At 42.9% G+C, this 20,686-nt stretch overlaps 1 protein-coding gene across 1 annotated transcript; it reads right to left on the reverse strand.

Moving 5' to 3' along the window:
• Nucleotides 1-1,867: 1,867 nt before the first annotated feature.
• Nucleotides 1,868-17,629, reverse strand: SLC39A2 (solute carrier family 39 member 2). The gene is made up of 3 exons (XM_077461150.1): nucleotides 17,255-17,629; nucleotides 12,162-12,280; nucleotides 1,868-3,584 (listed from the first exon to the last, which is right to left on the reverse strand). The coding sequence occupies exons 1-3, from the start codon at nucleotides 17,367-17,369 to the stop codon at nucleotides 2,898-2,900; spliced, it is 921 nt and encodes a 306-aa protein (XP_077317276.1). The 5' UTR covers nucleotides 17,370-17,629; the 3' UTR covers nucleotides 1,868-2,897.
• Between the last annotated feature and the right edge of the window lie 3,057 nt (nucleotides 17,630-20,686).

A 20,686-nucleotide genomic window follows, 5' to 3' on the forward strand; every position in this document is an offset into this window, starting at 1 on the left:
CCTAGCACCATTTGCAGTTTACATATTATCGTTTTGCTCTTCAAAGTGCATCGTTTTGCACGTTCAGTTAATTACTTTTCCAGCACACCAATTAAGGTATGAACTGGCGCAGTGCATTCGTCTTAGTAAATCACCCCCAATGTCTCCTCTACGTTGTGAGTATATCTAACTCATATTCTCAGTAGAGACTTAAAACTGTTAAAACAATGCCAGACTAATCCCACGTACACACGATCGGACCTTCCATGAAAATGTGGTCCAGCGGAGGTCCGCCGGACTTTCCAAATGAACGGACTTGCCCACACACGGACTAAAGTCCATTCATTTTGAACGTGACTCCAGGTAGGACGGGACTAGAGAAGGAAGTCAATCTCAGCACTTTCATGTCAGGGCTGGCTTAACCCTTCCTTCTCTGGGCTGGCTGCTGAGCTGTCAGCTAATTGCCAGCTCTCATCTCTCTCCACAGTTACCCAACTGTTCCTGATCCTGCTCGTCTGACCTGCCTACTTAAAGCTGTCCAGCTCACTTCACCTCTGCCTTCACCTTGGTCACATCACAAGAAACCATCTCTTGCGTACTGGTTTAAAGACTGGCTTGCTGACATCCCTTCTGGCTCCTTATGCTGCTTGCTGTTCCTCCACTTGGATCCCTGACTTCTGGCCTGGCTAATTACCCGATCTGGTTATTGAACTCTGGCCTGGCTGACTATTCAATCCGGTTACTGGACTCTGGCTATGCTTTGACTATGCTTACTCTATTTACCTTTTTATTTGTATTTAATAAACAAGTGTGATTTAATTGTACTTCTGTCTCTGTCTGATTCATGGTTTCTGACTTTTCATCGCGAAATTGACTCCGGTCAGTAAAGGGGGTGGGGATAAGCGAAGTGCCCCCTCTCCTGAACCGTACCAGGCTGCATGCCCTCAACATGGGGGTGTGGGTGCTTTGGGGAATGGGGCACCCTGCGGCCCCCCCACCCCAAAGCAACTTGTCCCCATGTTGAGGAGGACAAGGGCCTCTTCCCGACAGCCCTGGCCATTGGTTGTCAGAGTCTGCGGGCGGGGGCTTATTGGAATTCGGGAGCCCCCTTTAATAAGGGGGTCCCCAGATCCCAGCCCCCCACCCTATGTGAATGAGTATGGGGTACAGCATATCCCTACCCATTTACCTGGTGGAAAAAGTGTCAATAAAAAAAAAACACTACACAGGTTTTAAAGTAGTTTATTAGACAGCTCCGGGGGTCTTCTTCCGCCTTCGGGGTCTTCCTCCGACTTCTCCGCACTTTCCAGGTTCTTCTCGCCGGGCTCCTCCAATATCTTCTCCTCTTTTGCTAGTGGAGAAGCCCGGCTTTCCTGACACAACGCTCTCTCCCGCTGTAATGCCGTGGCGACTTAAGGGGCAGGGTCACTGGGTGATGGGAGGAGGTGGAGGAGGAGAAGGAGGAGGAGGTTCCTCAAAGTACCCACCCCCCCATGTTAAGGGCATGCGGCCTGGTACGGTTCGGGGGGGGTGCTTGCTCATCCCCACCCCCTTTCCTGACCGGCCAGGCCATGTGCTTGGATAAGGGACTGGTATGGATTTTGGGGGGACCCCCACGCCGTTTTTCCTGTGTAGGGGGTTACCCTTAAAATCCATAGCAGACCTAAGGGGGGTATATATATATATATATATATATATATATATATATATATATATATATATAATAAAAATGTGTATGCCTGTCCAAGCATATGACCTTCTTTACTCTCTAGCCCCAGATCTTTTGTAGACCTAGTAATGCCCCTGGTCTTAATACAATTTTCTGTTATCAGATAGGGGTAACGTAATGTTTGGTATTTACTAATAAAAAAATAAGACAAAAGACTAATTGTATATGTAATTGTGTAAGAAATTTTAATGTAAAAGACAAGAGAAAGGTCCAGTACTATACTTGCTTAATTGTTCAAGTACTGGCCAATGCATACATATTACATTCCTCTTCCCAATGTAACAATGTAAACCTAAAAAATACCAGTACAAAAGTGCTTTAGAAATTGCTAAATGTTAGGAGCTTGTCAAAAAAAAGTTGTATAAAAAAGAACATAATGAAACAGGGCTTATATCGTACCAGAAAACAGCATGAATTGGAATTTGAGTACACAAAGACAAGTGTACATGTTGCCTATAGCATCCAATCAGAATAAAGCTGTAGGTGCAATAGCTGGAATCGACTGGTTGCTAAACATTTGTGTCTACAAGTTTTAATGCATGATATATCTTGTATCTCCAGCTGACTCTTAGTTTTTTTTTTTTTGTTTCTTGTAGCCAGGGTCTCTTTGCCCATTATACCAAAGAAGGGAATCTCAATTTGCCCCATTCCACCATTTCATTTGTCATTTTCCTTCAAAGCCATCCCAATTTTAGGCATTCACGGGCACTGGTATTCTCAGAATGATTAGGATGCTAACTCATAATAAAAAAAATGGAAAACCTCATGTAACATTTTCCCAGCTTTATCTTTCTGAAGATTATTGATTTGCGTATTAGTTTCCAAATCTGAGATCCACGTCTTGGTACCTCACACAAGTAATGTTTGATATGGATGTACTGAGAGAAAATTGAAGAAACACATTGGACTTCTGGGTAGGAAGAATCCTACAATATCTCTTGTTCTAAAATGTAACTGGACCCAACCTAACAATGGTTTATTCATTTAGAAGAGCCTGTTTAATGACATGTGCAAAGTGCTGAATTTTCCATAAACATCCTCATTCTCAGCCCAGGTTTATTCTATATTTTTATAGAAATAATTCGCTCTTAGATATTTTTTTCCAAAATATAAGTAAGTAACTTACACTGGTCTTTCAGAAAGTAGGCTGATAACTAAATGTTCTCAGTTGCACACAAACAAGGGATACTCAGGCCCAGATAGCTACAACTGCCATTACTGCAAACCCAATAATTATAAAGAATACTTTTAAAAGAGGTCTCTCTCCTGAATTGAGTTCTTGTGGGAGAATTTCCAGGAAAGTGACATATACAAATGTGCCAGAGGCAATACCCGCTAGGATGGTCTGCACCAGAGCCACAATGCCGGTCTTTTTTAGTGTAACAATAATGCCAATAGTTATCCCAATAGGAGACATAAGAGAGAAAATCACTATGTACGTGATTAGCCAAGCTGGTCTGGTCATGCTCTGAATTAACTTTAGAGAAAGACTGAAGACAATGATACCCTTGTGGATAAGTACAGCTATTGCAATCTGTAGAGCACTGGAATAGTTGGACTGAAGACCAATTGCTAAACCCTCAAAAACTGAATGGATGGACAGGGAGCAAAAGAGAATAAGGGAGCGAAAGGAGGAACTGGAATATACTTGGGTATGGACATGGTTATGTGGATTTTCAGGTGCCATAGATATCGCACTTGGAGGGTCAACTTTTTCTTGATAGTTATCATCAGGACTTGATGGAATAGAATCCAGTGACATGCCATCCTGAGTATTGCGTTGACAGAACTGAGATGTTTGCAGCACAATGCGTTCTATGAGAAGGACAAAGAAGAAGCCCAATGACAGGATCAGCTCTCCCATAGGGTAATTAATCTGTAAAAAAAAAAAGAAAAGAAAAAAGAAATAATAAATAATACAAAATGCAAAAGTAACTGGATCGTTGATGATTCTTCAGGTATTAGTGTATATTGTGTAACATTGTGATCTTCATAGACAAAAGCCATTAGGTACTATTCCCTAGAAAAGGAATCACATGCAATACTATGATTATTTATTTATGTAAGCAACTTATAAGAAAAATGTGAATCAAGCTATATATTTCTAGAAAGACGGATATGCGGAAATAATATGAAGATGATACAAATTGAAAATATGCTCCTGCACTCACAGAATTCCTTGCACTCTGTTCAAAGAATTAAAAAAAAATTTTTAGTGGAGGAGGAGTCCCTGTTATTCATCTGACTGCTCAAATGTCTTTATGGTAAACTGCATTTATATCCTGTTACTCTTATCTACCTTAACCACTTCCCGCCCAGCCTATAGCAAAATGATGGCCGGGAAGAGGTTCAGTTTTCCTGACTGGGATAACTCACGGCTTATCACAGTGTAAACAGGAAGAGCCATTTAGCAGCTTTTCCTCACTCGCGTCTGAGAGACGCGAGTAGAGGAGAACCGATCGGCTGCTCTCCAGACAGGGGGGTCTGTGCTGATTGTTTATCAGAGCAGCCCCCTCCCCACGGATGCCTGACCAGGACCACCAGGGATGCCCACAAAGGACGCCCACCAGGTATGCCACCCTGGACCACCAGGTAGATGCCAACCAGTGCCCATCAGCAATGCCTACCAGTGCCATCAGTGCTGCCTGTCATTACCATCTATCAGTGCCCATCAGTGCCACTCATAAGTACCCATCAGTGCAGCCTTTCAGTGCCCATCAGTGTCGCCTATCATTTCCCATCAGTGCCCATCAGTGGCACCTATCAACGCCCACCAGCGCTGCATATCAGTGTCACCTATCAGTGTCCATTGTCAGTGCTGTCTTATCAGTGCCCATCAGTGAAGGAGAAAACTTACTTATTTACACAATTTTATAACAGAAACTAAGAAAAACTTATTTTTTTTCAAAATTTTTGGTCTTTTATTTTTGTTTAGCAAAAAAAAAAAAAATGCAGAGGTGATCAAATACCACCAAAAGAAAGCTCTATTTCTTGGAACAAAATTATAAAAAACTTGTTTGGGTACAGTGCAGCATGACCGTACAATTGTCATTTAAAAAGTCACAGTGCTGAAAGCTGAAAAGTGGCTTGGGCAGGAAAGGGGGAAGTGCCTGATATTGAAGTGGTTAAACTGAACACAGACTGACTGCTCAAATTTCTTTTTTGGTAAACTGCATTTATTTCCTGTTACTCTCATCTACCTTAAACTGAAGAAAGACTGACTGCTCAAATGTCTTTTTGGCAAACTGCATTTATATTACTGCTGTTTCACATCCATCTGTAGCCATGCTCACAATATTTTGATGTTTATTTAGTTTTTATGTCTTACCTAAATTTATTGGTTCCCTTATCTTTACAATCTTGGCCTTCTGGTCCTCTTGAAGTTTGATTGTGGTGTGAAAAAAAAAATGTTTGCTGAGCTAGCTTTGAGCCTAATATTACCTCCTAATTAATTAATAGCCAAATTCCATCCACACCTATCACAGTATAAAACAGAGCCTTCTTTATGGGGAGGTGCATGCAGGGGTGGCACATGCAGGGGTTCTTTCAAAGAAGTGGGGTTCTTTAAATAAGTGGCACTTCAGCGATTTTCACAAAGCAAATATCAACAGAAAACTACTTTGCAAAACCCCAGACTGCAGGTAACCTCATTTCCAAATCAACTCTACTTCCTCTCTGAAACATGCATGTTTACCTCTCATTTTCACAATTGCAGCCTGTCTCCTCAAACTCTTTTCTTCACCCCTCTTCTCCACCCCACAATCTGTACATATCACCCTCACTTCTCCCCTCTCCCCTGCAGTGATCACCTCTTTCTACCTCTAAGCCCATATGCTAGCAAAACCCCCGGGACGCTGAAGCACGTCTCCTCATATAAATCTTATTCTCAGATTACCTCCCTTACTCTTCTGCTTCTCCTAACATCTGGAGATATATCCCCAAACCCTAAAGCCCAATACACATTAACAGATTTCTATCTGGCCACTATCAGGCCCTTGCACTACATGGTTTTGATAAATCTGAAGGAAAACTTCAGCAGAAAATCTGATAGTGTGTATGGGGCTTTAGCCTTCCTTATTTACCTGTACCCAACACACCCATCACCTCACATCCTCTGCCAATAGTCGCAATTATGCGATTTAGTGTCCATCCCTCTTCTTACCAAAACCAGCCTTCCCTTCTCTTGTGCCCTCTGTAACGTCCGCTCTTTCTGTAATAAACTCACCGCCATTCATGACCCCTTTGTCACTAATGTCTTTAATCTACTTGCTATCATCGAAATCTGGCTCCATGAATCAGACACTCCCTCTCCTGCTTCCCTCTCCCACGTTGGCCTTCTCTGTACTCACTCTCCTAGACATAATGGATGCAAGGGAGGTGGAGTGGGATTCCTCCTATCCCTGAGGAGCACCTTCCAGGTTCTTCACTCTCCTCCCTCTCTGTCCCTCTCATCATTTGAAGTTCACTGTATTACATCTATTCTCTCCAACTTCCCTAAGAAGTGCTGTGATCTACTGCCCCCCTGGACCGGTATCAATTTTCCTTGATAAGTTTTCAGCCTGGCTACCCTAATTTCCCTCTTCTGAAATTCCCACAATCCTTCTTGGTGACTTCAACATCCCTGTTAATACAAACACTCCTACTTCTAAACTTCTTAGTTTAACCTCCTCATTTGACCTGAAACAATTGGTACTGGCTTCTGTTTACTCTGATAGCAACACCATTGACCTTGTATTCTCCTACCTATGAGCTCCATGCAACCTCTCCAACAATTCTTTTCCACTCTCTGATCACTACCTTATTAGTTTCTCTCTCTCCCTATCTTCCACCACCTCCAATCGCCTAAAAAAAACCTTTGCCACTTCAACCCTTCTCTCCTCTATTCTGCTACTGACCACCTCTATGGCAAACGCTCACCCCTGTCATGCCCCAACCTAGTCACTTCTGTCTACAATAAATCCCTGTCTTCAACCCTGGACTAGCTCGCTACCCTTAATACACTCAGAATCAGGCCCTGATCCTTACAACCCTGGCAAACAGATAATATAAGAAATCTCAAAAAACAAATCTGTGCTCTTGTGCGTCTGTGGCATAAGACTAAGTCTCTCAAAGACTTCAACCAATACAAATCTACTCTTCACAAATACACTTCTTGCCTCCACACTGCCAAGCAGATCTATTTTACCACTCTCATTAACACCTTCTCATCCGGTCCCCATCAACTCTTCTCTACCTTCAACTCTCTACTCTGTCCTCCACTGCCTCCCCCACCAACATACTCACTACTGCCCAGGAGATTGCTAATCACTTCAAAAATAAGATTGACACAATTCATGATTGAAATTTCCACTCTACAGGTATCTCTCTCAGTTAACACCCTATTGTCAACAGTTACAATTGACACTCCCATTATTCAAACCTGCTACTATAGACAAAGTTGCTAAACTCCTTTCTAACACCCACCTAGCCACCTGTCCCCTGGATCCTATTCCATCTCAAATACTATAGTCACCCTCTCACTCTATCCTACACCCTCTAACCCACATCTTCAATCTCTCCCTCTCTTCTGGCATCTTCTCCAGTGCTTTAAAACATGCATCGGTCACCCCCATACTTTAAAAGTCATCCTTGGACCCTACCAATCTTAACAATCTATGCCTTATCTCCTTGCTCCCTTTTTCTTATAAACTCCTTGAACGCCTAGTCTACAACCAACTGAGTGACCACCTCATAAAGAATAGCCTTCTTAAATCCTCTTCAGTCTGGATTTCACCCCAACACTCCACAGAAACTGCTCTTCTAAAACTCAAAAATGACTTACTAACCGCAAAAATCAAGGGATACTATTCTGTAATCCTACTTCTGGACCTTTCGGCTGCTTTTGATTCGATTGACCACCCCCTCCTCAAAAAAAAAAAACTTTACTCCCTCAGTCTCCGTGAACGTGCTCTTTGGTGGCTCTCATCCTACCTATCCCAACTTCCCTTACAATTCTACTTCCTCCTCTCCTCTTCCCTTCTTCATCGGGGTCCCCCAAGGTTCTGTTCTTGGACCGCTCCTATTTTCAATCTACACCTCTTCCCCGTGTCAGCCTCACACGGCTTTCAATATCATTGCTACATTGATGACACACAAATCTATCTCTCCACCCCTCAACTCACTCCATCAGTCTCCTCACGCATCACTAACTTACTAACAGACATATCTGTTTGGATGTCACACCCTTCCTCAAACTCAACCTGTCCAATACTGAACTCATAATATTTCCTCCCCCATGTGCCTCTTCCCCTGACTTCTCTGTCAAGAGCAATGGCACAACCATCCATCCATCCCTACATGCCAGGGTGCTAGGTGTTATCCTGGACCCTGAACTCTCCTTTTAGCCCCACATCCAATCCCTTTCCAAAGCTTGCCGTCTCAACCTCCACAACATCTCCAAACTACGTCCCTTCCTAGCTAATGAAACCACAAAGCACCTGACTCACTCCCTGGTTATCTCTCACCTTGGCTACTGAAACTCCCTCCTCATTGGCTTACCTTTAAATAGACTATCCTCCCTTTAGTCCATCATGAATGCTGCTGCCAGACTCATCCACCTTACAAACCACTCAGTGTCTGCTACCCCTGTCTGTCAATCCCATTGGCTGCCACTCGTCCAACAAATTAAATCCAAAATACTAACAATAAGTTATGCCGCATACACACGAGCGGAATGTCCGACAAAAAAAGTCAGATGGGAGCTTTTCATCGTATATTCTGATTGTGTGTATGCCCCATCTGACTTTTTACGTTGGAAATTCTGATGGACCTAGAAATAGAACATGTTCTAAATATTTTCGACTGAACCAATTCCTATCGGGAAAACCGCTTGTCTGTATGCTGTTTCGATGGACCAAAAACAACGCATGTTCTGAAGCAAGTACAAGACGGAAGCCATTGGCTACTGGCTATTTAACTATCTTTTTCTAGTCCCATCGTACGTGTTGTATATCACCGTGTTCTTGACGGTCGTACTTTGGTGTGATCATGTGTACACAAGACAGTTTCAGCGGAATTCCATCAGGACTCCATCGGAAAAACCTTTAGAGTTTATTCTGACGGGAAAACTTGTCCTGTGTACAGGTCATTACAAAGCTATCCACAATTCTGACCCCAGTTACAACACTAGCCTAGTCTCAAAATACCAACCTAATTGTCCTCTTCGTTCCTCCTAAGACCTCCTGCTCTCTAGCTTCCTCATCGTCTCCTCCCATATTTGCCTCCAGGACTTCTCCCAAGCCTCTCCCATCATCTGGAATAACCTGCCCCAATCTGTTAGACTATCTGCAAATCTATCTACTTTTAGGCGATCCCTGAAAACTTTTCTCTTCGGAAAAGCCTACCCTGCCTCCACCTAACAACTGCACTTTTATTTTCTTCATCAGCTCATCCCACACAGTTATTACCCTTCGTATCATTTGACCCTCCTTCCTAGACTGTAAGCTCTTACAAGCAGGGCCCTCCGATTCCTCCTGTATCGAATTGTATTGTAATTGTACTGTCTGCCTTAAAATTGTAAAATGCTGCGCAAACTGTCGGCGTTATATAAATCCTGTATAATAATAATAATCTGCCTTTTCTGGACTCTTTGAAAAGAATACAATTAATTTTGTGAGTGGGGCGGAAGAGGAAGGCGTAGTTGCATAGTTTGGATGGGATTTTCACAAAAACACAGTCAAGCAGGTAATGCCTATGTTTCATAAAATAAATTCCTTAAAAAAATCAGCACAGGGGACATTACTTACCTTTAATGCACAAAGGGCATTAAATGTAAGTCATTTGTGCTGATGACGGCTATCATAGTGGAAATCTTCAGTCCTCTGCACCCCTTCCACACCCCACAGCCATGTTTAATAGCAGCACTTGACCTGTGACAGGCACTTATCAATAGTGCTGACTATGCCCACCCTTTCTGCCACCCTTCTCCATTCATAGAAGCTGTACTATAGTTTCCATGAATGAAAAGTAATCTATGAATGGGTGGGAAGAGCAAAAGCCTGTGATGTCTTACATTAGCCATTTGCATCAGCGTGGTAAGCTGATTTAATGCATGATTTTCATATATCCTTGTAAGTGTTTCTAATCCCATTTTTATTTATAATAAATATTTGGAAGCAGAGAACACTATGGTCTTTCCGATTTTATTCTATGTTATATGTTATTGATGATCTCAAGTAAGGAAAGAAGTGAAGTATATGAGAGCAGGAGGAGTATTGCAGTACCAACATGAGTGGGAGTACACTAAGGCTATCATGACTCTGTAGTGGGGTCAGAGATTGGAGGTGAGCAGGCACTTTATCAAGAGGTGATGGGCACCGAATACACTGGAGGTACGGTTGCCACATCATCCGTTTAATCCAGGACACATATTAACTACGTAGGTTCTCAGGCTAATTTATTGCAGATAAGACACCAAGTGAGTTTAATTACCACCTTAATCAGCCACAGAAACCATGTAATTGATGTGTGTCCTGGATTAAAGGGATGATGTGGCAACCCTAACTGGAGGAATATTATATGACTAGACAATGATTTGTACACAGTGATGAGACTTTTGTATTTATTACTATTCCAATATGGTGGTTTTAGTTCTGTTTATTAAGAGAGTAATATTTGTAAGCGATTGCACTGTACTTATTTTTTGCATTATATGTTTATGAGGTGATTTTGTGGGCACATCCATTAGAGTGTAAGCGGCAATCTGAGTCTTTGGTATTAGGCACATGATTTAGGTTAAGAATTAATTGCACATTTACAGAAATTGGTGATTGCACTGACTAAATTATATTACATACCCTTAGGCACACGAGCGGACTGTATGGCCTACTTAGTCCGTCATACAATCCGACGGACAGTCCGTCATACTTTCGATTGAACGGACTTGACCACACACGGATGCACAAACAGTCTGTCGAAAGCTTGCGCGATGACGTGTACAGCACATACGACGGGACTAGAAATAGGAAGTCCAATACACAGCAATGCAACCTTCCGCCGTGTAAATCCTTTCTGAGAATGCGCCATTCTTAGTCCGTCGAACTAGCCTACTGACGAGCGGATTGTCCGCTGAAACCAAAGTATGACGGACAGAATTTCGAAAAATCCGAAATACTTAGTACGCCAGACTGCACGCTAAAAAAGTCCGCTGAAGCCCACACACGAGCGGACTGTCCGCTGAAATGTGTTTCGACGGACTAAGTAGGCCATACAGTCCGCCCGTGTGTACGCGGCCTTAGAGAGACTTTTTTGTCTTATGCTTTCTTATTAGGGTCTAAGGCCGCGTACACACGGGCGGACTATCCGTCCAACTAAGTCCGTCAGACAATCCGACAGACAGTCCGTCCTACTTTTGAATGAACGGACTTGACCACACACGATGAACAGACAGTCCGCTAAAAGCTTGCGCGATGACGTGTACAGCACGTACGACGAGACTAGAAATACGACGTCCAATACACTGCAATGCAACCTTCGGCCGTGTAAATCCTTTCTGAGCATGCGCCATACTTCTGAGCGTCCGTCCAACTTGCCTACTCATGAGCGGACTGTCCGCTGAAACCAAGTTTGGACGGACAATATTACAGAAATTCCGAAAGACTTAGTCCGCCAGACTGTCCGCTGAAAAAGTCAGCTGAAGCCCACACACGAGCGGACTGTCCGCTGAAGAACGTTTCAGCGGACCAAGTCCGTCAGACAGTCCGCCCGTGTGTACGCGGCCTAACAGGTTGTCACCGGGGAAACTGACTGGGAAATGCATTGTGTTCATTTGTTAAAATACTCTGAATGATAAGGAATCTTTGTGATAACGGCATTGTATTTTATTTTGTATTTTATATTATATGGAATATTATATAATAAATGTATATATTAAGGTGAATTAATCTCTTTTTTTTTTTACAAACCAGGCAGTCATCTTGCTCAACTCGTAAAATGTATTTACGATCATAGTATATATATATATATATGTGTTAAAAGGTGTGTTACAATAAACTATATCATTTGAGACAACACCCACCTACACCAATCATATTGGTACACTTTGTGTTTGGGGCATATTCTTTTGCCCACAGGGGCCAGTGTGTGGTGTTTTCTCCCCAGGCCAAAATCTCCCAGCCTTCCCACTTATTGGGGTATTGTTTATATTAGAATATAAATGGCGCTAACTACATCTGACCTGTTTCCATTTGAATCAAGCAGATTCACAAAATGTTACTATGCACAGCTCACTTCTCTTATTGCTTTCTCAGTTATCTCTAATACACAGTAAATACAGGTAAATAGAAATACTGAAAGACACATTCTGAAAAGACATTCCTTGTCATAAATGAATAAGTATAATAAAGGCATAGGACTGTCTTAAATACAAGTATTGTTTTCATTCTACTAATATGTTGTAAAGCATGTTTAGACTTACATATGCAAGTTGCTCGGCAGCATCTGAGAGGAAGTCTGCCACTACGTGAAGCAAACACGCGCCCAGGAAGATGCCAGCGGCAAATGAGCTGATCAAGCAAAGTATAAGCTCATAGATGCCTGCAAAGAAAGCAGCCCTTTAAAAATAAGCAAGTCATCATATAAAGCGTTCTTATGACCACAGTAATAACATGACCTTTTACCTTTATTAGAATATTTTGTATTGTCCGTGCGTCAAAGTGTTCATAGACAGTAGATGGTGGCATACTGTTTAAAGCTGCATTTGGCGCACAAAAACATTTATTTAAACATATTCTCAATAGCCACAAACATATAAATCCATTTCATGTAACAAATGCCATTACGAACGCAGATATTATCTTTTAAAAGTAGTGGTGACATCATCACTGTGCTCGCACAGCCTGTGCAGAGAGAAACACTGTAGAAGGGACAAAACAAAACCTGCTACAGATTTCCTACAGAAAACTACAGGAGGGGCACAAATACAAGACCATTCACCCCGCAGTGCTGCAGTCCAGAGCTTGTTTTTCGTCTGTTGCTATTGGTAATAGCCAGCACCTGTGGCTTCCCAACCCAGAGCACAGTTTACAGCCTGTATGTGTGCTCCTGGAGCGGCCCCTTTCACACTGGGGCAGTGCGGGTGTCGGCAGTAAAGCGCCGCTATTTTTAGCGGCGCTTTACCGTCGGTTTAGCGGTGGTCTGCGGCCGCGAGCGGGGCGGTTTTAACCCCCGATAGCGGCCGAAAAGGGGTTAAAACCGCCCGCAAAGCGCTGCTGCAGCGCCGCTTTGCCGGCGGTATAGCCGCGCTGCCCCATTGATTTCAATGGGTAGGAGCGGTTAAGGAGCGGTGAATACACCGCTCCTTTCACCGCTCCAAAGATGCGGCTAGCAGGACTTTTTTCACTGTCCTGCTAGCGCTCCGCTCCAGTGTGAAAGCCTTCCGGCTTTCACAATGGAGTGAAAGGGGCTGTTTTTTGTGAAAACCGCCCCAGTGTGAAAGGGGCCTTTCTCTTTCAAGGATTGTCCAGTGGAGCTCAGCACAGCACAGCACATCTTCACTCGTGACCAACACCTTAGACACTGGCAAAAAAACGAAGATGCTCCCGGTATGGGAGGAGTTATATAGGGAGGCAAATTCCTGTTTAGGGTGTGCCAGTGTCCAGCACCTGAAAGGTGGACTTTAACCCACATAGTAATTAATATGGCTCTGTGTCCTGTGATGTACGATTAAAGAAAGTGAGAAAATCTCTGGGTGTCACCAGAGTCACCGGAATTAGTGTCCCCAATGGATGTTTACCCCCTATTCCTCTACTGGTAAAACCCCAATATTTGGGGGGTTTCACTTTTACTCTTGGTGATAACAGTAAACTGGACAAATAGAGTGGGGGGAACTCCCTAACTGGGACACAAACAGCAATGACAATTGGTAAGGTGTTCTAATGACGCTCCACTCCACCCTATACTAGAAAAAAAATAGCTTTTAGCTATACCTTAGCAGAGAAAATCTCTCAAAATAAAGGAGTTTCCCCTCATGGACTAATCTTTGGAGGATTTTCCCTCACATTTTGTCCTGGGGACTATAAAATTTAGGATTGTAACTTCTCTTTTTTTGTACCCAGTAATAGTAGGTAAATCTCCAGAATAGTGACACAGACAGCAGTAAAAAAAATTGACATAGGGTCTGACTCTTCCCCCCTTTATCCAAAACAAAAAAACACTTTAGAAATTCTTAGTAACGTATGTCATGTTATTACGTCTAAGCCCTTGTACACACGGTCGGACATTCCGATGGACAATGTCCGATCGGACCGTGTTGTCGGATAATCTGACATTGTGTGGGCTCCATCGGACGGTTTCTGTCAGAGTATCCGATGGACCAAGTTTTCCAGCTGGGCTATAAAATTTTCCGACAACATGATCTGATCGGACTTTGTCCGATCATGTGTAGAGAATTCCGATCGGACAAAGTGCTACGCATGCTCAGATCAAATTCCTAGACCAAAGCTATTGGCTACTAGCCTGAACGTAGTCCCGTCCTAACGAAATAACATCATCACGTTAAGTACGATCGGATTTTCTGACAACTTTATCCGACTGTGTGTATGCAACAGTTTCGGACAAAATCCGACGGATTTGGTTATCGGAATGTCCGACCATGTGTACAAGGGCTTAGGGCTTTACACCAGCTATGTGGATCTGCACTGATCAATGCAGGCTCAACCTAAGCAAAAAAACAATTGTTCTGTATGTTCCCTGCTCACACCACACAAGTGTGTTTGTATGCACTGGAGAAAAATGCAAACATGCTGCATTTTTATGCAATGCACAAAAACGCATGCCAACATACACTATATTACCAAAAATATTGTGACACCTGCCTTTACATGCACATGAACTTTAATGGCATCCCATAGTACGTAGGGTTCAATATTGAGTTGGCCCAAACTTTGCAGCTATAACAGCTTCAACTCTTCTGGAAAGGCTGTCCACAAGGTTTAGGAGTATGTTTATGGGAATGTTTGACCATTCTTCCAGAAGCACATTTGTGAGGTCAGGCACTTATGTGGGCGAGAATGCCTGGCTCACTGTTTCCGCTCTAATTCCTCCCAAAGGTGTTCTATTGGGTTGAGGTCAGGACCCTGTGAGGGTCAGTCAAGTTCGTCCACCCCAAACTTGCTCATCTATGTTTTTATGGACCTTGTTTTTTGCACTGGTCCAAATCATTTGGTGGAGGGTGGGATTATGGTGTGGGGCTGTTTTTCAGGGGTTGGACTTGGCCCCCTTAGTTCCAGTGAAGTGAACTCTTAAGGCATCACCATACCAATACATTTTGGACAATTTCATGCTCCCAACTTTGTGGATGGCTACTTTCTGTTCCAATATGACTGGGCACCAGTGCACAAACAAAGTTCTGACCTCAACCTGATAGAACACCTTTGGGATGGATTTGAGCGAGTCAGGCCTTCCCATCCACATCAGTGCCTGACCTCACAAATGCGCTTCTGGAAGAATGGCCAAACATTCCTATTGACACACTTCTATACCTTGTGGACAGCCTTCCCTGAAGAGTTAAAGCTGTTATAGCGGCAAAGGTTGGGCCAACTCAATATTGAACCCTACGGACTATAACTGGGATGCCATTAAAGTTCATATGCGTGTAAAGGTAGGTGTACCAATACTTTTGGTAATATAGTGTGTGTCCACCCAATTCACCTCCCAAAAAATAACAGGCCACATGCCTTCAATATGGGGTACCTTGCGAATGGGGAGAAGCTTTTTGGAATCTGGAAGCCCCTTAAAATAAGGGGCCCCAGATATCCACTTGACCATATGAATATGTGGATGAGTAAAGGGTGCATAGCACCCCTGGTTACTCAGCCAAAAAAAAGTAAATAAACACACATAACCATATATAAAGTCCTTTATTAAACAATAATAATATTGCCCCAAAATATCATGTCCCACGATATCGAAAAAATAATGTGAAAGAACCCCGGTTCTTCCCAAGCTCAAACCCTATTCCAATGACAACCCAAAGATCCCCATCTACATAAAATACCCATAAAATATAATAATGACATGTTCTAACATACTGACAAATGACATGGAATGTTGTAAAAAACACAGGTAGAGTTTTTTTTAGTTAGTTTAGACCCAAATTACAGGTATCAGATTTTAATGTTATAGGCCAGTATGTGGCCTATAACACTGAGCTGACGATCACGTCAATGTAAGACTAACTGCTGGAACAAATTAAAATGGATCAAAAAAACATGACAGGGGTTCTAACCGTCTAATTGCTGTCTGTGTCTCAGGTATGAAAATTCACTCTATTTGTCTTGGTGACCATTGCTTCCAGAACTGAAAGAAAGGGAAAACCTATAATTTTGAGCTGTCTCTATAACAGGAATGGTGGGGAAATCTTCCAGTGGGGAAACCTCTACTGGTGACAACTATCCAAGAGGACATTTATATAACTTTGAAAAGATCTATTCCTTCCTGTTGTGCCTATGAGGAAGTAAAGGTACAATTTTAGCGGAATACAAATGATAAAACAACCTTTCAGGGATTTAAACATTCCCTACTCTAACCAAAGCATAAAAAAGTTATGTTATAAGCCTTAGTTCACACTAGAATGCAGTGTGGGAAACCCATGACTTATTGAAATTGCACTGCCCTTGCGATCTGCTGTGGGTGTCAGTGCAATCTTAATGACCATGAGGCCAGTTTGCAATTTGGTTCCAAAAGTTTTGCATGTGTGACTTTTATGCAGTGTGGTGCAATTTGCGCCAATTCAAACTGAATGGACTCAAATAGGACCACACTGAATCACATTTCCTGTGCGATTCATATGCGGTTCATAGTGTGAACCGAGGCTGTTATACTTGTAAAGCAGTTAACAAGACTTTCAACAAACATTCCTTGCAAGTCAATCAATCACTGTCAATTAAAAGATATGCAAAAGACAAATTCACCTGCAGTGAATGTTTAATAAAAGTCACATTCAATGCTTTATAAACATACTCCTACAAGTTCATCATATCTACATTTCATTAGTATTACATTTGGCCTTTAGGATGATCAGCTTGGTATAGACACTTATTCCCCGTACACACTATCGGCTTTTCCGCCAACAAATGTTGGCTAGCAGGTCCTGAAATTTCAGATTTTCCGAACATGTGTACACAAGTCTGTCGCACAAAAGTCCACACATGCTCAGAATCAAGTATGAGCCGGAAGGTCTCGGAAAGTCTGATCATGTGTACGGGGCATTAGGCTGGCTTTGACACAGTAACAAGTCATGTCAAGCACTCTGCCTTCCATTTAGGGTCTATTTAGCAATCCATTTTTCATCCAAGATAATATATATATATATATATATATATATATATATATATATATATATATGTACACACATATACACACTTAGGTTAATTCAGGCAAGATATTTTTATTTGTATTCTGTTTTACATAAAGCAATCTCAAATGTTACAGTAAATTAGAATAAAACCCACACTGAGAACAATGGAATTGGTTCTCAGCCCCTATACACAAAGTAAAGAGAGTTGGTACCTGTGACGCTTTTTTTCAGGAACCAGTTGATAAAGGCAGGAGCCATCCCACAAATCAACGTCAGGAACAGAAGAGCCACCAAACATCCAACTTTCACTGCTAGAAGGGGCTCCATGGTTGCTCCGGGTGTCTTCGTTACAGATGTCTCTTGTCCTTACTTTTCAGAATGGTTCGAACAATGAGCTTTCCTTCACCTTCTTGTTCTTACAGCTTCTCCTCTAACTCCTATCCTGTTACTCATATATCAATTTATTCACCTCTTATTTTCCATTTCTTACTTCTGCCACCTTAATTAGTTACACTTCCTATTATGATCTAACTTTATTCCTTCCTCCTCCTCCTCCTGGGTTCTCCTCTCCACAGTGGTTTACTTATTCCCTTCTATTTATATACTATTATCCATCTCACCCCACCCTATACTGCTCTTTACTGACCTGTCTGCCAGGTTATCCCGATATTTAGTGACTCATTAAGGTCTTGGAATAATTGTGAATGCCATGTAACAGCTTATGTGTCAATAATCACTGTTTGCTAAAGTCATTATTATATACTTGTTGAAGACAAGTTGGTCTTTTGCTAATGCTGATGAAAGTTAAAGTACAGTAGAGGCCCTATGAGCTCAAAGGTAAAGTTTTTTTTTACATTACAGCATACTTTTATATATTAGTTCCAAAGAAATAAGGGAAAACAGATAAAGTGCTGGCAACTGGCTTAGACTACCAGACAGTTATACATGAATCGTGATTCAGCAAACATTTTGGTGTGAAAGTTCATGTTAAATGCTAGAAAGCAGCATCATAGTTTTAAATCTCAATAAATTGTACAATTTTTTTCTTATTTCTTTAGAATTTTAACATAAAATAGTAAATATATATACACACAGTGCTAAGCATAAATGAGTACACCCCTTTTGAAAAGTAAAGCCGCGTACACACGGGCGGACTGTCTGGCCAACTTAGTCCGCCAAATCACATTTCAGCGGACAGTCCACACGTGTGTGGGCTTCAGCGGACTTTTTCAGCGTGCAGTCTGGCGGACTAAGTATTTCGGAAATTCCGTAATACTGTCCGTCAGACTTTGGTTTCAGTGGACAATCTGCTCGTCAGTAGGCTAGTTCGACGGACTAAGTATGGCGCATTCTCAGAAAGGATTTACACGGCAAAAGGTTGCATTGCTGTGTATTGGACTTCCTATTTCTAGTCCCGTCGTACGTGCTGTACACGTCATCGCGCAAGCTTTCAACGGACTGTTTGTGCATCCGTGTGTGGTCAAGTCCATTCATTCGAAAGTAGGACGGACTGTCCGTCGGATTGTCTGACGGACTTAGTTGGCCAGACAGTCTGCCCGTGTGTACGCGGCCTAAGATTTTAATCAATATCTCAATGAACACAAGAACAATTTCCAAAATGTTGACAAAACTGAGCTTTATAGAACATTTGTCTAGCTTGTTACATGAAAGTAAGCTTAACCGCTTGCCGACCAGCTCCTGCAAATCGCCGTAGCTGTACATCGGTCCCTCTAACAGCTATAGCATGGCGGTGGAGCTGATCCTCTGGCCACCCACGATCACTCCACAGAGAGCAAGGATGGGGATCTGTCAATGTAAACAAACAGATCCCCGTTCTGACAAGGAAGTACAGAGTGATCGTCTGTTCCTAGTGTTTAGGAACAGCGATGTCTGTGTACTCCCAGTCATTCTCCTCCCTCCACAGTTAAAAACACCTCCCTGGAGCACATTTAACCCCTTGATCACCACTAGTGTCAACCCCTTCCCTGACAGTGTTATTTTTACAGTAATCAGTGCATTTTTATAGCACTGATCGCTGTATAAATGTCACTGGTCCCAAAAAAGTGTCAAAAGTGTCCGATCTGTCTGCTGCAATGTTGCAGTAACGCTAAAAATCGCGGATCACCACCATTACTAGTATAAAAAAAAAATTATAATAAAAACGCCATAAATCTATCCCCTATTTTGTAGATGCTATAACTTTTGTGCAAACCAATCAATATACGCTTATTACAATTTTTTTTACCAAAAATTTAGAATACATATTGGCCTAAATGGATTGTCGCGTACCTGGTGGAGATCGAGCTGTGGAGGGGGCTTCTCTTGCACCTCCTGTCCAACACCCCTGATAGTGATGACAGGGAGTGGAGGACACAGAGTGGCACAAGGGCCGATGTGGCGGATGACTCTGGCTGTACTTTGGCAGGAACCAGGTAACGTGAGAGCGCTGGGCCGGAATGAGGACAGGAGCTCCGGGACGCTGAATCACTAGCTGGAACCATAGCCGAGACGTAAGACAGGGGTTCATCAGCAGCCGGGCAGAGCAGGTACCGAGTCGTGAGGCAGAGGCGAAGACGGGACACAGGCCGGGTTCGGTACACAGGCGGGCAATGATGCACAGGAACATCAGGCAGAAGTGGAGTCAAACACAAGCCAGGGTCACAAGTAGGCAGGCAGAGGTCAAGAGGTGGTTCAGGCAAGCCGGGTCGGGTTGCAGGAAACTGGTTCAGGATCGGGTAATCGAGTACTAGCTAAAGAGACCCCTCAGCAAGTTGTGCATGTCACTGGCAGGTTTAAATAGGTGGATTGGCGCCAATGCATGCACGTGCGTGCGCACCCGGGCCGACACATGAGCCATTGCGCGCACCAATGCGCACACCGGCATGCACACATGCACGCACGCACCCGCGCACATGTCTTTTCTTGAGCATCTCCTGGATTGTCCATGCCTGCGCACCACTGTGCGCTTGTTGCCCGGGTTTTCTTTGCATTGCCCCCCCCAATGGGAAACCTCCAGATGCCCATCTGTAACATCATATCGGGGTGAGCCTAAAGGAAAGTTCGGATTAGTCTCTTGGCATGGAGATTGGATTCCAGTTCCCAGGAATTGTCTTCGGGTCCATAGCCTTTCAATTTAATCAGATATTGGACGATGCCCCCCCGTTTTCTGCAATCTACAATTGTCTCAACTTCATACTTTTCATTGCCGTCGATTAAAGTAGGCGCTGGGGTCCCGACTCACGATCAGGGAAAGGATCTGGTCTAGCGACTTTTAGCAGGGACACATGAAAAACCGAATGGATCTTATAAGTTGCAGGAAGCACAAATTCGTAGGCTGCTGGGTTGATTTCCCTTTTAACCGAAAATGGGCCAATATATCTGGGACCTAATTTCTTGGAAGGACAGGATAAACTTAGATTGGCAGTAGACAAGCAAACCTTGTCCCCCGCTTGAAGTTTTAAGTCTCCTCTCCTCTTCTTGTCAAAGAATCTCTTGTTATCCCGTTGAGCCCTAGAAATGGCATCCTGTAACACCTTATAATTTGATTGGAGATTACTAACTCTTTCCTGGACTACAGGGACTGAGGAGTCAGGTAATGTATTGGGTAAAAAGGTTGGGAAATATCGATAATTTGCGAAAAACGG

Source organism: Lithobates pipiens, unplaced genomic scaffold, assembly GCF_037356315.1.
Source record: "Lithobates pipiens isolate NorthernLeopardFrog02 unplaced genomic scaffold, aLitPip1_a1.2 Scaffold_3, whole genome shotgun sequence".
Taxonomy (NCBI): Eukaryota; Metazoa; Chordata; class Amphibia; order Anura; family Ranidae; genus Lithobates; species Lithobates pipiens.

Excerpts from the sequence above, each read along its gene's own strand:
- SLC39A2 (XM_077461150.1), bottom strand. The coding sequence starts at position 17,369 with ATGGAGCCCCTTCTAGCAGTGAAAGTTGGATGTTTGGTGGCTCTTCTG. Across the intron at positions 12,281-17,254 it reads CCTGAAAAAAAGCGTCACAG|GCATCTATGAGCTTATACTT; the intron begins GTACCAACTCTC and ends CTTTCTTTGCAG. Across the intron at positions 3,585-12,161 it reads CTGCCGAGCAACTTGCATAT|ATTAATTACCCTATGGGAGA; the intron begins GTAAGTCTAAAC and ends TTTTTTTTACAG.